General features: G+C 67.8%; 1 protein-coding gene across 1 annotated transcript; it reads left to right on the top strand.

The window, feature by feature from the left end:
* Positions 1-380: 380 nt before the first annotated feature.
* Positions 381-8,753, top strand: TIMM50 (translocase of inner mitochondrial membrane 50). Its single transcript, XM_088538683.1, has 10 exons — positions 381-390; positions 942-973; positions 1,209-1,230; positions 1,933-1,991; positions 4,407-4,526; positions 4,617-4,721; positions 4,799-4,897; positions 5,872-6,028; positions 7,899-8,005; positions 8,624-8,753. Exons 5-10 carry the CDS (start codon positions 4,407-4,409, stop codon positions 8,726-8,728), a joined length of 693 nt encoding a protein of 230 aa, XP_088394809.1. The 5' UTR covers positions 381-390; positions 942-973; positions 1,209-1,230; positions 1,933-1,991; the 3' UTR covers positions 8,729-8,753.
* Positions 8,754-14,908: the final 6,155 nt, after the last annotated feature.

Raw genomic sequence — 14,908 nt, forward strand, 5'->3', positions numbered from 1 at the left:
CGCCGGCACCGGAACCGGAACCGGCGCCGCCGCCGGAAGCAGCACCGAGGCGCTGCTGCAGGAGCGGCTGCGGCAGCACCAGGTGGGCGGGGCCGGGGGCACTGGCACGGAGGCGGGGGGTGGAACGGGGGGCGCCCACCGGTGTCCCCCGGTATCCCCCGCCCTCCCGGGACACCCTGGTGACGTCGCCGTCCCTGCAGGGCGGGGAGTCCCCGTCGGGCGCCGGGTCCGGCTCCAGTTCCGGGTCCGGTTCGGGCTCCGGGTCCGGTTCGAGCTCCGGCTCCGGTACCGGTTCCGGCTTCGGCCCCGGGTCCCGCGCGCGGCGGCTGCTGCTCCGCCTGGCTGCGCTGCTGGGGACCGGCGCCACCGGCACCGTCCTCTACGTGTTCGGTGAGGGGGCGGGACCGGGAGGCGGAACCGGGGGGGCGGGACCGACCGGCGGGTGGCGGGACCAGCGGGGGGCGGAACCGACTACGGGGGCGGAACCGACTACGGGGGCGGAACCGGCGGGGGGCGGAATCGGGGGCTGCGGAACGGGCGGGGGGCGCCGAAACACCTTGGGGGGGTCCTGAAACCCCCGGGTGGGGGGAGCCTGAAACCGCCGAGGGGGGACACGAAACAGCTGGGGGGGGGGGGGTCTTGAAACCGCCGTGGGGGGGGGGGGTCCCGAAACCCCCAGGAGATCCCGAAACTCTTGGGGGGCCCCGAAACCGCTGGGGGGGGGGGAATCCCCAGAGGGGGGGCCCTGAAACCGTCAGGGGGGGTCCGAGCACCGGCTCGGGGGGTGTTGAAACCGCCAGGGGGTCCCCCAAACCTCCCGGGGGGCCCAGAAACCGCCGGGGGTTCCCCGAAACCGTCAGGGGGGGGTCCTGAAACTGCTACGGGGTCCCCCAAAACCCCCGGATTGTCCCCAAACTGCCTCTCTGTCCCCCCCTCCGCAGGCACCAACGCGGTGGACGAGCAGGGCGCCAAGGTGAGAGCCGCTAACGAGGGTGGCTAATTAGCGCCCACCCCCCCTTCCCGGGCCCCGTTTGGGCCGGAAAAAAAGCCCCGTTTCAGAAGCGTTTGAAGTGCGGCTCCCGCCGAGGTGCCAACGACCCCCATCAAACGGTCCCCGCGGAAACGGGGCCACCAAATTGTCCCGGGGGGAGGGGACGAGCCTTTTTTCTCTCTTTTCTCCCCATTTTTGCCTTTCCCCCCCCCCGCAGATCCCGGATGAGTTCGACAACGGTGAGTCCTGGGGGGATGGGGTGTTTTGTACCCCTCTCTCCCCCCCCCAAAAAAAAGAGGGGCTTTTGGGGTAACGAGGGGGGAGAAGCCCCCCAGGGCCAGAAAGTGGGATAAAAACGGAAAAAGGGGGAAAAAAGAGGGGGAAAAAAAGAAAAAAGAGGGAAAATAGGGGAAAAAAGAGAAAAAGGGAAAAAGAGAGAGAGAAAAAAAAAGGGAAAATAGGGAAAAAATGAAAATAGGGAAAAGGGAAAAAAGGGGAAATAGGGGAAAAAGTGAAAATGGGAAAAACGGGAAAAAAAAACAGAAAAAAGGGTGAAAATAGCAAAAAAGGGAAAAATGGGAAAAAAAGGAAAAAGGGGCAAAATAGGAAAAAAGCGAAAAAGGAAAAAAGAAAGAAGTGAAAAAAGGGAAAAGGGGGATAAAAAGGAAAAAAGAGGAAAAAAAGATAAAGTGAAAAAGAGGGACTTAGAGAAAAAAGGAAAAAAGGGAAAAAAAGGGAAAAAGGAGAAAATAGGAAAAAAAGCAAAGGGAGAAATGGGGAGGAAAGAAGAAAAGGGAAAAATGAAAAAAGGGGGGGAAAAAGGGTCTTTTGGGATGCAAATGGGAGAGGGGAAGCGGCAGGGTGAGGGGGGCGGGGGGAAGGTGACATCTTGGTGGCACCTGGCGGGGGGACACCGGTCACCTCGGTGTCCCCCTCTCCAGACCCGGTGCTGATCCAGCAGCTGCGCAGGACCTACAAGTACTTCAAGGACTATCGGCAGGTTGGGGACAGCGTTGTCACCTCCCCGGGGGCCTTTGTCACCTCCCTGGGGCCTTTGTCACCTCCTGGGGGACATTGTCACCTCCCCCCCAGCGGTGTCTTGTCCCTCTCCCTCGGGATTTGTGCCCCCCGCCCTGTGCTGGGGGCCGTGTCCCCAAGGTGGGACCGTGTCCCCAAGGTGGGACTGTGTCCCCAACATGGGGCCGTGTCACCCGCTCGGGATCTGTCCCTGCCGCCGCGGTTGTCCCCACCGGGGACCTTCCTCTCCCGGTGGAAATGGTGTCCCCAGCGCCAAGGCTTTGTCCCCACCCTGGGGGCTTGTCCCCAATCCAACCCTGTGATGGGATGGGTGTCCCCAGGTTGTCCCTGTATCCCCAGGGTGTCCCCAGGGTGCCCCTGTCCCCTCGCAGATGATCATTGAGCCCATGAGCGTGTCCCCAATCCGTCCCTGCAATGGGACAGGTGTCCCGAGGGTGTCCCCGTGTCCCTAGGGTGTCCCCAGCGTGTCCCTGTCCCCTCACAGATGATCATCGAGCCCACGAGCGTGTCCCCAATCCATCCCTGCAATGGGATAGGTGTCCCCAGGGTGTCCCCAGGGTGTCCCCGTATCCCCAAGGTGTCCCCAGGGTGTCCCTAGCGTGTCCCTGTCCCCTCGCAGATGATCACTGAGCCCACGAGCGTGTCCCCAGTCCATCCCTGCAATGGGACAGGAGGCCCCAGGGTGTCCCCAGTGTGTCCCCAGCGTGTCCCTGTCCCCTCACAGATGATCATCGAGCCCACGAGCGCGTCCCCAGTCTATCCCCACAGTGGGAGGGGTGTCCCCAGGGTATCCCCAGGTTGTCTCCGTATCCCCAAGGTGTCCCCAGGGTGTCCCCAGCGTGTCCCTGTCCCCTCACAGATGATCATTGAGCCCACTAGTGTGTCCCCAATCCATCCCTGCAATGAGATAGGTGTCCCCAGGGTGTCCCCGTGTCCCCAGCGTGTCCCTGTCCCCTCACAGATAATCATTGAGCCCACGAGCGTGTCCCAAATCAGTCCCCACAGTGGGATGGGCGTCCCCAGGGTGTCCCTGTGTCCCCAGGATGTCCCCAGGATGTCCCCAGGGTGTCCCCAGCATGTCCCTGTTCTCTCAGATGATCATTGAACCCATGAGCACGTCCCCAATTCGTCCCTGTCATGGGGGGTGTCCCCAGGGTGTCCCTGTCCCCTCACAGATGATCATTGAGCCCACGAGCGTGTCCCCAATCCGTCCCTGCAATGGGACAGGAGGCCCCAGGGTGTCCCCACGGTGTCCCCAGGGTGTCCCCGTGTCCCCAGCGTGTCCCTGTCCTCTCACAGATGATCATTGAGCCCACGAGCGTGTCCCAAATCAGTCCCCACAGTGGGATGGGCGTCCCCAGTGTGTCCCCGTGTCCCCAGGGTGTCCCTGTCCCCTTGCAGATGATCACTGAGCCCATGAGCGTGTCCCCAATCCATCCCTGCAATGGGACAGGTGTCCCGAGGGTGTCCCCAGGGTATCCCCAGGTTGTCCCCGTATCCCCAAGGTGTCCCCAGGGTGTCCCCAGCGTGTCCCTGTCCCCTCGCAGATGATCACTGAGCCCACGAGTGTTTCCCCAATCCATCCCTGCAATGGGACGGGTGTCCCCGTGTCCCCAGGGTGTCCCTGTCCCCTCGTAGATGATCATCGAGCCCACGAGCATGTCCCAAATCAGTCCCCACAGTGGGACAGGTGTCCCCAGGGTGTCCCCGTGTCCCCAGGGTGTCCCTGTCCCCTCACAGATGATCATCGAGCCCATGATGGTGTCCCCAGTTGGTCCTCACAGTGGGACAGGTGTCCCCAGGGTGTCCCTGTCCCCTCACAGATGATCATCGAGCCCATGAGCGTGTCCCCAGTCCATCCCTGCAATGGGACAGGTGTCCCCAGGGTGTCCCCAGGGTGTCCCCGTGTCCCCAGCGTGTCCCTGTCCCCTCGCAGATGATCATCGAGCCCACGAGCGCGTCCCCAGTCTATCCCCACAGTGGGAGGGGTGTCCCCAGGGTATCCCCAGGTTGTCCCCGTATCCCCAAGGTGTCCCCAGGGTGTCCCCAGCGTGTCCCTGTCCCCTCGCAGATGATCACTGAGCCCACGAGTGTGTCCCCAATCCATCCCTGCAATGGGACGGGTGTCCCCGTGTCCCCAGGGTGTCCCTGTCCCCTCGTAGATGATCATCGAGCCCACGAACACGTCCCAAATCAGTCCCCACAGTGGGACGGGTGTCCCCAGGGTGTCCCCGTGTCCCCATCGTGTCCCTGTCCCCTCGCAGATGATCATCGAGCCCATGAGCGTGTCCCCAATCCATCCCTGCAATGGGACAGGTGTCCCCAGGGTGTCCCCAGGGTGTCCCCGTGTCCCCAGCGTGTCCCTGTCCCCTCGCAGATGATCATCGAGCCCACGAGCGCCCGGCTGCTGCCCGACCCCCTGCGCGAGCCCTATTACCAGCCGCCCTACACGCTGGTCATCGAGCTCACGGGCGTCCTGCTGCACCCCGAGTGGTCGGTGAGTGTCCCCAAGGTGTCCCCAAGGCCCGGGCGGGGTGACACGACCCCCCCCCCCCCCGCCCGGTGCCATCCCGTCCCTTGTCCCCAGCTCGTCACCGGCTGGCGCTTCAAGAAGCGCCCGGGCATCGAGAGCCTCTTCCAGCAACTGGCGCCGCTCTACGAGATTGTCATCTTCACCTCCGAGACGGGCATGGTGAGCGGGGGGACACGTGGGGACACTTGGGGACACCTTGGGGACACCTTGGGGACGCTGCGACCCCCCCCCCCCAGACCGCCTTCCCGCTCATCGACAGCATCGACCCCCACGGCTTCGTGTCCTACCGCCTGTTCCGTGACGCCACCCGCTACATGGACGGCCACCACGTGAAGGTACCCGGGGACACCGGGGGACATCACCGGCCTCGTGTCCTGCCTCGGGAGGGGACAGCGAGGGGACAGCAGGGCTGGGCAGTGGGGATGCAAGGGGGAGCAATGGGGACACCAGGGGACACCATGGGGACACCGGGGGACCCCAGGGGACGCTCAGTGACATCCTTGCGCCGTGCCCGTCCCCAGGATGTGTCCTGTCTCGGGAGGGGACAGTGAAGGGACAGTGGAGCCAGGCAATGGGGATGCAAGGGAGAGAAATGGGGACACCGGGGGACCCGTTGGGGACATTCTTGTGCTGTCCCTGTCCCCAGGACATGTCCTGCCTTGGGAGGGGACAATGAGGGGACAGTGGGGCCAGGCAGTGGGGATGCAAGGGGGAGCAATGGGGACACCAGGGGACACCATGGGGACACCAGGGATCCCTTGGGGACGTCCTTGCACCGTCCCTGTCCCCAGGACGTGTCCTGCCTCAGGAGGGGACAGTGGGGCCAGGCAATGGTGGAGCAATGGGGACACCAGGGGACACCATGGGGACACCGGAGGACCCTGGGGGCCCCTTGGGGACATCCTCACGCTGTCCCTGTCCCCAGGACATGTCCTGCCTTGGGAGGGGACAGTGAGGGGACAGTGGGGCCAGGCAGTGGGGATGCAAGGGGGAGCAATGGGGACACCAGGGGACACCATGGGGACACCAGGGACCCCTTGGGGATGTCCTTGCACCGTCCCTGTCCCCAGGATGTGTCCTGTCTCAGGAGAGGACAGCGAGGCTGGGCAATAGGGAGCAATGGGGATGCCAGGGGACACCATGGGGACACCGAGGGCCGCTCGGTGACGCTGTCGCGCTGTCCCCGTCCCCAGGACGTGTCCTGCCCCAGGAGGGGACAGGGGCAATGGGGATGCAAAGGGGAGCAGTGGGGACACCAGGGGACACCGAGGGCCGCTCGGTGACACTGTCGCGTTGTCCCCGTCCCCAGGACGTGTCCTGCCTGAACCGCGACCCCGCGCGGGTGGTGCTCGTGGACTGGCGCCGCGAGGCCTTCGCGCTGCAGCCCTGCAACGGGCTGGCCCTGCCGCGCTGGGACGGCGCCTCCGAGGACCGGGCGCTGCTGGACCTGGCGGCCTTCCTCAAGGGTGAGTACAGGGACATGGGGACACGTGGGGACACGTGGGGACATGGGGACCGGGCGCTGCTGGACCTGGCCGCCTTCCTCAAGGATGAGTGCGGGGACATGGGGACACGTGGGGACATGGGGACATGGGGACCGGGCGCTGCTGGACCTGGCCGCCTTCCTCAAGGGTGAGTGCGGGGACATGGGGACATGGGGACACGGGGACACATGGGGACACAGGGACATGGGGACTGGGCGCTGCTGGACCTGGCGGCCTTCCTCAAGGGTGAGTGAGGGGACACGGGGACATGGGGACCGGGTACTGCTGGACCTGGCCGCCTTCCTCAAGGGTGAGTACGGGGACATGGGGACACGTGGGGACATGGGGACCGGGCCCTGCTGGACCTGGCGGCCTTCCTCAAGGGTGAGTGAGGGGACATGGGGACACGTGGGGACACGTGGGGACACGGGGACACGTGGGGTCATGGGGACCGGGCCCTGCTGGACCTGGCTGCCTTCCTCAAGGGTGAGTGCGGGGACACGTGGGGACATGGGGACATGTGGGGACACGTGGGGACATGGGGACTGGGCGCTGCTGGACCTGGCCGCCTTCCTCAAGGGTGAGTGTGGGGACATGGGGACACGTGGGGACATGGGGACATGGGGACCGGGCGCTGCTGGACCTGGCCGCCTTCCTCAAGGGTGAGTGCGGGGACACGTGGGGACATGGGGACATGTGGGGACATGGGGACACGTGGGGACATGGGGACCGCGCGCTGCTGGACCTGGCCACCTTCCTCAAGGGTGAGTGTGGGGACATGGGGACATGGGGACACGTGGGGACATGGGGACCGGGCGCTGCTGGACCTGGCCGCCTTCCTCAAGGGTGAGTGCGGGGACACGTGGGGACATGGGGACATGTGGGGACATGGGGACACGTGGGGACATGGGGACCGGGCGCTGCTGGACCTGGCGGCCTTCCTCAAGGGTGAGTGTGGGGACATGGGGACACGTGGGGACACGGGGACATGGGGACCGGGCGCTGCTGGACCTGGCGGCCTTCCTCAAGGGTGAGTGTGGGGACATGGGGACACGTGGGGACATGGGGACCGGGCGCTGCTGGACCTGGCGGCCTTCCTCAAGGGTGAGTGTGGGGACATGGGGACACGTGGGGACATGGGGACCGGGCGCTGCTGGACCTGGCGGCCTTCCTCAAGGGTGAGTGTGGGGACACGGGGACACGTGGGGACACGTGGGGACATGGGGACCGGGCGCTGCTGGACCTGGCCACCTTCCTCAAGGGTGAATGAGGGGACACGGGGACATGGGGACACGTGGGGACACGGGGACATGGGGACCGGGCGCTGCTGGACCTGGCAGCCTTCCTCAAGGGTGAGTGTGGGGACATGGGGACACGTGGGGACACGGGGACATGGGGACCGGGTGCTGCTGGACCTGGCGGCCTTCCTCAAGGGTGAGTGCGGGGACATGGGGACACGTGGGGACATGGGGACACGTGGGGACATGGGGACCGGGCGCTGCTGGACCTGGCCACCTTCCTCAAGGGTGAGTGCGGGGACACGGGGGAACACGCGGGGACATGGGGACATGCTGGTATGCGGGGACATGGGGGAAGGGGGACGCGCGGGGACACAGGGACGTGGGGATACGGGGACGTGGGGACACGGGGACGTGGGGACATGGGGACACACAGGGACATGTGGGGATATAGGGATGTGGGGATGCGTGGACGCAGGGATACGGGAACGTGGGGACACGGGGACACATGGGGGTGTGGGGATGCGCGGACACAGGGACATGGGGACATGGGGACACAGGGGACGCGTGGCCGTGGCCGTGGCCGTGTCCCCAACGCGTGGCCGTCCCCGCAGCCATCGCGCTGAGCGGCGTCGAGGACGTGCGCCCCGTGCTGCAGCACTACGCGCGCGAGGCCGACCCGCTGGGCGCCTTCAAGCGGCGCCAGTCGCAGCTGCAGCAGGTGGCCCTGTCCCCTCGTGTCCCCTCATGTCCCTTCCTCATGTCCCCTCGTGTCCCCTCTTCGTGTTCCCTGGTGTCGCCTCCTCGTGTCCCTTGGGTCCTCCTCCATCATGTCCTTTGGTGTGTTCTTGTGTCACCTCCTGTCCGTTCCTCATGTCGCCTCCTCGTGTCCCTTGTGTCCCCCGTGTTCCCCCCCCATGTCCCCATCACCTTCTTGGGCGTCCCCCGTGTCCCCCCCATTCAGTGGCAGCCCCTGGCCACACGCCACTGTCCCCTTGTGTCCCCTCCCCATCGCCACTTGTAGCATCCCCGGTGGCCCCAGCCACATGCCACTGTCCCCCATGTCACCCCCATTAGTGACATCTCCCCCCCGGGGCCACCACTAGCGACGTCCCCCTGCCCTTAAGGCACCCTGAGGTCCCCTGGGTGCTGTCCCCTCCCTGCCACCACCATTAGTGACACCCGGGTGTCCCCCCATTGCCACCATGGACGTCACCCCCCCCATCACCCTGCTGTCCCCACGTTGTCCCCTTGGCCATTCACCCTCCGCGTGCCCCCATGGCCACCCCCCCCGCGTGTCCCTGGTGTCCCCGGCTCACGGTGGCACCGTTGGGGACAGGAGGAGCAGCAGCGCCAGGCCGCCCTGTCACAGGGCCACCAGCGGCCCCAGCTCTCGCTGGGCTCCCTGGCTGGGCGCCTGTGGCCCCGCTCCAAGCAGCAGTGACACCGTGGGGACACCGCGGTGACACCGGGGGACGCGGCCGTGACACCGGGGGACGTGGCGGTGACACCGGGGGGATGCGGCGGTGACACCGCGGGGACACAGCGGTGACACCGGGGGACACGGCGGGGACACGCCACCGCTTCCAGCCTGTTCTTATATATATAAATATATATATATGGGGGGGGGCAATAAAGGGTCGTGCGGAGCCTGCGGTGCCCTCGTTTTATTGGGGGGGTTGGGGGCGGGGCCACGCGGGGGGGGCGGAGCTACAGCGTCTATAAGGGGAGTGGGGCCAAGGGGGTTATGGCGGGGGGCGGGGCCAGCGCGGGGGGGCGTGGCTAGGGCACCTATAAAAGGAGTGGATTGGGGGCGTGGCCAGGATTTGGGGGCGGGGCTAGAGCATCTATAAAGGGGATCGGGGGGCTGGGCTATAGCGTCTATAAGGGGAGTGGGACGGAGGGGTTATGGCAGGGGGCGTGGCCAGGGTTGGGGGCGGGGTTATAGCGTATATAAGGGGAGTGGGACGGGGGTTATGGCAGGGGGCGTGGCCAGGATTTGGGGGCGTGGCCAGGGTGCCTATGAGGGGAGTGGGACCGGGGGGTTATGGCAGGGGGCGTGGCCAGGTTTTGGGGGCGGGGCTAGGGCGCCTATAAGGGGAGGGGGTCGGGGCAGGGGTCGCAGTGGGGCTCGAGCACCCGCGTGGATTCGGATCCACTTCCCCTCCCCCGCCCAAACCCCCATCCTGACCCACGGAGGGGGCCGGGACCCCCCCCAAACAGGGACCCCCCGAACCGGACCGGGCGCCCCCCCCCCCCCCCGCCCCAAACCGGGCCGGGCCCCCCCGAACCGGGCGGCCCCCCCATGGCCCCCCTGCTCCTCGCGGGGCTCCTGGCCCTGCTCTGCGCCCGCCCGGTGAGTCCGGACCCCCCCCCCACCATGATGTCACTGGGGGGGGGGGCATGGGGGGGGGGGGGTGGAGGCTCTGGGGGGGGCCCTAAGGGGGGGCTCGAGGGGTCTGGGGGGGGGTGAAGGGACTTGAGGGGCAACAGGGGGGCCCTGAGGGGGCCATGGGGGGCATTGGGGGGCTCCGGGGGGGGCTTCAGGGGAGCGGGAGGGATTTGGGGGGGCCCTGGGGGGACCCAGGGGGTCGAGGGGACTCGGGGGGGGGGGTTTGAGGGGGGCCCTTAGGGGACATTAGGGGCAGTTCAGGGGACCCGGGGGCTATTGGAGGACTCGGGGGGGTGGCAGGGGCTATTAATTGGGGGGGGGTCCCTGGGGCTATTAATGTGGGGGGGTCCCTGAGGCTACTGGGGGGTCCCTAGGGCTATTAATGGGTGGACCCCGGGGCTAATGGGGGATCCCTGGGGCTATTGGGGGGGTCCCTGGGGCTATTTGGGGGGTCCCTGGGGCTATTACTGGGGGGGTCCCTGGGGCTATTGGGGGGGTCCCTGGGGCTATTACTGGGGGGGTCCCTGGGGCTATTGGGGGGTCCCTGGGGCTATGGGGGGCTCCCTGGGGCTATTGGGGGTGTCCCTGGGGCTATTAATGGGGGGGTCCCTGGGGCTATTAACGGGGGGGGGGCTCCGGTGCTCGGGGGGGTCCCGGTGCCAGCGCTCCCTCCCTCCCCCCCCGCAGGCGCTGGAGCTGCGGCCGCCGCGGGGGGGCGGCCCCTCCCCCCCCTGCCGCTGCCCCCGCCCCCCCCTCGGGCCCCCCCAGGCGCCCGGCGCCCCCCGCCCCCCCCCGCGGGGGCCCCTGGCCTCGGCCTGGCCGGTGAGACCCCCCCCCCGAACCGGGACCCCCCCCCGAACCGGAACCGGGACCTGCCCCCCCAATCGGGACACCGGGACCCCCCCCCCCGCCCCGAACCGGGACCCCCCCCCACCCCGAACTGGACCCAGGACCGCCCCCCCCCCGGAACCGGGACCAGCCCCCCCCCCCGCCCCCCGAACTGGAACCGGGATCTCCCCGAACTGGACTCGGGACCGCCCCCACCCCCGAACCGGAACGGGGACCCCCCCCCGAACTGGACCCGGGACCGCCCCCCCCGAACCGGAACTGGGACCCTCCCCGAAACAGAACCGGGATGGGACCCCTCCCCGAACCAAAACTCCCTCCAAACCGGAACCGGGACCCCCTCCCCCGAACCACCCCCCCCGCCCCGAACCAGAACGGGACCCCCTGCCCCAAATAGGGACCGGGATTGGACCCTCCCCCCCGAACCAGAACGGGACCCCCTGCCCCGAATAGGGACCGGGATTGGACCCTCCCCCCCGAACCGGGATGGGACACCCCCTCCCCCCCCGAACTGGGACCCCCCCCCCCCATGGAGCGCCCCCTCCCCCAAACGGAACCGGGGCGCCCCCCCCCCGCCCAGGGTGGGGACCCCCGCCCCGATCGGAGCCCCCTCCCCGCCCCCCCCGGCCGTGAGCCCCTCCCCCAGGGACCCCCCCCCCAACGTGTCCCCCCCTCCCGGGACCCCCCCCCACGTGTCCCCCCCCCCAGGGCACCGTCTCCCTCCTCATCGAGACCTGGCGGCTGGAGGAGGCCGAAGGCCCCGCGGGTGAGGGGGGGGCAACCGGGGGTTGTTGGGGTGTTGTGGGGGTGTTGGTGGTTCCTACGTATTGGGGGGGGGTTGTTGGGGTGTTAGTGGAGGGTTGTGCGGGGGTGGTTGGGGGCGTTATTGAGTGGGGGGTTGTTGTGTTGGTGGGTCCTAGGGATTGAGGGGGTTGTTGGGGTGTTGTGGGGGGGGGTGTTGGAGTGTTGTAGGGTTGTTGTGGGGGGGTGTTGGTGGTTCCTAGGCACTGGGGGTTTGTTGGGGTGTTGATGGGGGGTTGTTGGGTGGGGGGGGTTGTGGTGTTGGTGGGTGCTAGGGGTTGTAGGGGTGTTGTGGGAGGTTGGGGTGTTGGTGGCTCCTAGGTGTTGTGGGTGGTTGTAGGGATGTTGCGGGAGGTTGTTGGGGTGTTGGTGGTTCCTAGGTATTGTGGGTGGTTGTTGGTGGTTCCTAGGTATTGGGGGGGGGTTGTTAGGGGTGTTGGTGGCTCCTAGGTGTTGTGGATGGTTTTTGGAGTGTTGTGGGGGGTTTTGGGGTGTTGTGGGGGGTGTCGAGGTGTTGGTGGTTCCTAGGTGTTGTGGGGGGTTTTGGGGTGTTGTGGGAGGTTGTTGGGGTGTTGGTGGTTCCTAGGTGTTGTGGGTGGTTGTTGGGGTGTTGTGGGAGGTTGTTGGGGTGTTGGTGGTTCCTAGGTGTTGTGGGGTGGTTGTTGGGGTGTTGTGGGGGGTGTCGAGGTGTTGGTGGCTCCTAGGTGTTGTGGGTGGTTGTAGGGGTGTTGTGGGAGGTTGTTGGTGGCTCCTAGGTGTTGTGGGTGGTTGTTGGTGGTTCCTAGGTATTGGGGGGGTTGTTAGGGGTGTTGGTGGCTCCTAGGTGTTGTGGATGGTTTTTGGAGTGTTGTGGGGGGTTTTGGGGTGTTGTGGGAGGTTGTTGGGGTGTTGGTGGTTCCTAGGTGTTGTGGGGGGTTTTGGGGTGTTGTGGGGGGTGTCGAGGTGTTGGTGGTTCCTAGGTGTTGTGGGGGGTTTTGGGGTGTTGTGGGGGGTGTTGAGGTGTCGCTGGGTGCCCGGCGGCCGTTGGGCTGCCGCTGAGTCTGGCTGTTCCCGGCGGCTCCTCAGGCCGCCGGCGCCTGTTGGGCGGCAGCCGCTGGCGGCAGCACCTGGGCCTGGGGTCCCGGTGGCACCGGCTGCGCCTGGGGCCCTGGCCCCGCCCCCACCTCGGCCCCGCCCCCTGCGACCACCGTGAGTACCGGGGGGGGTCCCCGTGTCCCTCCCTGCACCCTGGGGTCTCCATTAGCCCCCAGTGTCCCCCCCATGTCCTGGGGTGGCCTCAGGACACCTGGGGGGGGGAGGTCCCCTGGGGTCTCCCTGGTGTCCCCGGGTGTCCCCTGTGCTCACGGCCACTCCCTCCCATTCCCCCCCCCCCGTCCAGACCGGTGTCACTGGGGGAGCCGCCAGGAGGCGCCCCCGGAAGCGGGCGGAGCGCCGCCAGAGGGAGACAGAGCGCCGCCGGAAGTGCCCGCGCCGCCGCCAGATGTGGGCGGAAGGCCGCCGGAAGGGCCCGCGCCGCCGCCAGATGTGGGCGGAAGGCCACCGGAAGTGGGCGGAGCACCATCAGAGAGGGACGGAGCACCGCCGGAAGTGACCGCGTCGCCGCCGGGTGGGGGCGGAAGGGTGCCGGAAGTGACGACGTCGCCGCCGGGTGTGGGCGGAAGGGAGCCGGAAGTGGGCGGAGCGCCATCAGAGCGGGACAGAGCGCCGCCGGACGTGCCCGCGCCACCGCCCAGTGTGGGCGGAAGGGCACCGGAAGCGTCGGCGGCGCCGCTGGAAGCGGGGCCCGTCCCCTCGGAGCCGCCGCCCTGCGCGCTCGGGCCCTGCTTCAACGGCGGCGCCTGCGCGCCCGCCCCGGGCCCCGGCGGCGGCTCCGCCTGCCGCTGCCCCCCCGGCTTCCGCGGCGCCAACTGCGAGCGCCGCGCGGGCCGCTGCGCCGAGCGGCCCTGCCTGCACGGTGAGGCCGCTGCCGTAACGCGCCGAGTAGCGGCGCCTTTACCGTAATGTACCGAGCCGCGGTGCCGTTAACGTAATGTACCGAGCTACCGTGCTCGGCCGTAATGCTCCGTGGAGCAGCGCCGCTGCCGTAATAGGCTGAGTAGCGGTGCCTTTACCGTAATGCTCCGTGGAGCGGCGCCGCTGCCGTAAAAGGCACGGTGCACATGCAGAACCGTAACACTACTAAGAGCTGCGCATCGCCAACCGTAATGCCCCTAATAACTGCCCATCGGGGGCCCGTAATGACCCAACAGCTGCGCACCTGGGACCGTCATGCCCCTAGTAGCTGCGCGTGCAGAACTGATGTGCCTTCTAGCCGCCCATCCCCAGCCGTAATGTCCCTAATAGCTGCACATGCAGAATTGATGTCCCTAATAGCTACCCATCCCTTATCCGTAATGTCCCTAATAGCCGCGCACAGACAACCGTAATGTCCCTAATAGCCGCCCATCCCCAGCCGTAGTGTCCCTAATAGCCGCACGCGACCAACCGGAATGTCCCTAATAGCTGCGTATGCGGAACCGCAGTCCCTACTAGCCGCGCACCGAGCCGTAATGTCCCTACTAGACGCGCACTACTAACCGTAATGTCCATAGTAGCTGCGCATGCAGAACGGCTACCCCCTAGTGGCCGCGCACCCCGGCCGTAATGTCCCTAATAGCCGCGCATGCAGAACTGCCCCGCCCCTGCTCGCCGCGCCGCCGCCCGCGCCCGGTCCCTGACGGCGGCGCCGCGTGTCCCCGCAGGCGGGCAGTGCGTGGAGGGCCGCCGCGGCGCCACGTGCCGCTGCCGGCCGGGCTTCACGGGGCGGCGCTGCGAGCACAACGTGGACGACTGCAGCCCCAACCCGTGCGCGCACGGCGGCACCTGCGTGGACGGCGCCAACGGCTTCCGCTGCTCGTGCACGCTGGGCTACGGCGGCCCGCGCTGCGCGCGCCGCCGCGACGCGTGCGCGCGCGCGCCCTGCCGCCACGGCGCCACGTGCTACACGCACATCTCCGGCCCGGTGTGCGCGTGCGCCGCGGGCTACATGGGCGCGCGCTGCGAGCTGCCCGTGGCCACGCCCCGCCCCCCGGGCGCCGACGCCCCGCCCCCCCGGCGGGCGCGCGGCCCCGCCCCCTCGGCGGCGCTGGCGGCCGCGGGGCCCCTCGCGCTGCTGCTGCTGGGGGCGGGGCTGGCGCTGCGCGCGGCGGCGCGCGGGGGGCGGGGCCTCCGCGCGAGCAGGTGAGGGGAGGGGCCAGGCGGGGGGGCGGGGATACCCCCAATTACCTCCCCTATGGACCCCGCCCACCGCTACTGACCCCGCCCCGTTATTGACCCCGCCCACTGCTATTGACCCCCGCCCCGTTATTGGCCCCGCCCATTGCTATTGCCCCCGCCCCCGCCATTGACTCCGCCCACCGCTATTGATCCTGCCTCCGCCATTGACTTCCCCCCCGTTATTGACCCCCGCCCCCTTATAGACCCCGCCCACCGCTACTGACCCCGCCCCGTTATTGACCCCGCCCACTGCTATTGACCCCGCCCATTGCTATTGACCCGCCCCGTTATTGGCCCCGCCCATTGCTATTGGCCCCGCCCCCGCCGTTG

The sequence above is a fragment of the Tinamus guttatus genome, unplaced genomic scaffold (genome assembly GCF_059628265.1).
Source record: "Tinamus guttatus ecotype Peru unplaced genomic scaffold, ASM5962826v1 Tinamus_guttatus_pri_ptg001146l, whole genome shotgun sequence".
NCBI classification, from domain to species: Eukaryota; Metazoa; Chordata; class Aves; order Tinamiformes; family Tinamidae; genus Tinamus; species Tinamus guttatus.